Source organism: Aplysia californica, unplaced genomic scaffold (genome assembly GCF_000002075.1).
Source record: "Aplysia californica isolate F4 #8 unplaced genomic scaffold, AplCal3.0 scaffold00400, whole genome shotgun sequence".
NCBI lineage: Eukaryota > Metazoa > Mollusca > Gastropoda > Aplysiida > Aplysiidae > Aplysia > Aplysia californica.
The window spans coordinates 201,128-202,197 of record NW_004797670.1 but is presented as its reverse complement, the minus strand read 5'-3'; the positions used below and the strand labels follow the sequence as shown (position 1 = coordinate 202,197).

At 38.9% G+C, this 1,070-nt stretch overlaps 1 protein-coding gene across 1 annotated transcript in view; it reads right to left on the bottom strand.

Annotated features, from left to right (window-relative positions):
* The window catches only part of LOC101863920 (doublecortin domain-containing protein 2), a gene marked incomplete in the record, with an annotated part of 83,085 nt that overhangs the window by 34,021 nt on the left and 47,994 nt on the right, over positions 1-1,070 (bottom strand). Inside the window, 1 exon segment of the mRNA XM_035971228.1 lies at positions 646-725. Coding sequence (XP_035827121.1) covers positions 646-725 — 80 coding nt within the window.

Genomic DNA, 1,070 nt, shown 5'->3' with positions numbered 1-1,070 from the left:
TTACATCATATTGAACTGAAAATGAAGACTCTAAGTTGGAAAGAGTGTCACTTAATGTGTCTTTGAATATATCTTCGATTTAAAATCCGATGGTGTGTGTCTCAATGGTTGTACAAAGGAGTTTCAAACTGTTGAATGAAGGATCTTTCAGCTTACGCTTGATCTTCTCTCCTGATCGCCTGACGTCAGTGATCTTAACGTAACCAAAATCTGGATGAGATCACTGAGATATGAGTGAGGGAGATTTGTTATTAACACACTAACTGTGGCCTTTGTGGCATAGTACTGCAATTTTATTCGATATTCTTGCTGACATTGAGGGCCAATGCAATGTTCTTAACAGGGAAGTAATGTGATCCGTTTTCTTTATACCCCCCCCCTCGCCACGTTTACCTCCACCCCACCCCACCCCCAATCACACACAGTACTGAGCCAAGCAGTCTGGAACAAGCAATTCCATACCCCAGTATCCCCCTCCAACCTCCCCACATCCTCAACAACAAAAAATAATATAAAAAAAGAAGAAACGAAACGAATAAATCCCAGCAACCAAATCCCCAATAATGCTTTTAAAATAACAAAAGTTAATAAATAAACACAAATGCAAAGAAAACAAATCTCCAGTGATTTGACAAAGGAACTCACTTGATCAAAATGGAGTGGGTCTCGCATTTGTGGATTTTGCCCGAGCTCTGGTATTGCCTGGAATGGTACACCGGGTCTGCCTGGAGACACACAAATAAACACACAACGTGTTAAGTTTTAAATAAATATAATGAAGTTATTGCGTGAGTAGAAGGATTTCGTGCGCATGAAGAGCCATACATAAACACACAACTTCTTAAATTAAACAAATATAATCAAAATTATCACGTGACAAGGAGATGCTGACTTCCCTCACAATGTACGCCCTAAAATATATTATTAAAAAACATGTGTCTTGACAGAGTGGAATCAGGCGCTCGTCAGTTTTGGGCATGCTGAGTTAATGGTGTCATCTTAAATCTCACGTATTTCTCTTGTATTTAATGAAAAAATACCCATCTATCTTGCATAGCAGTCGAGATATT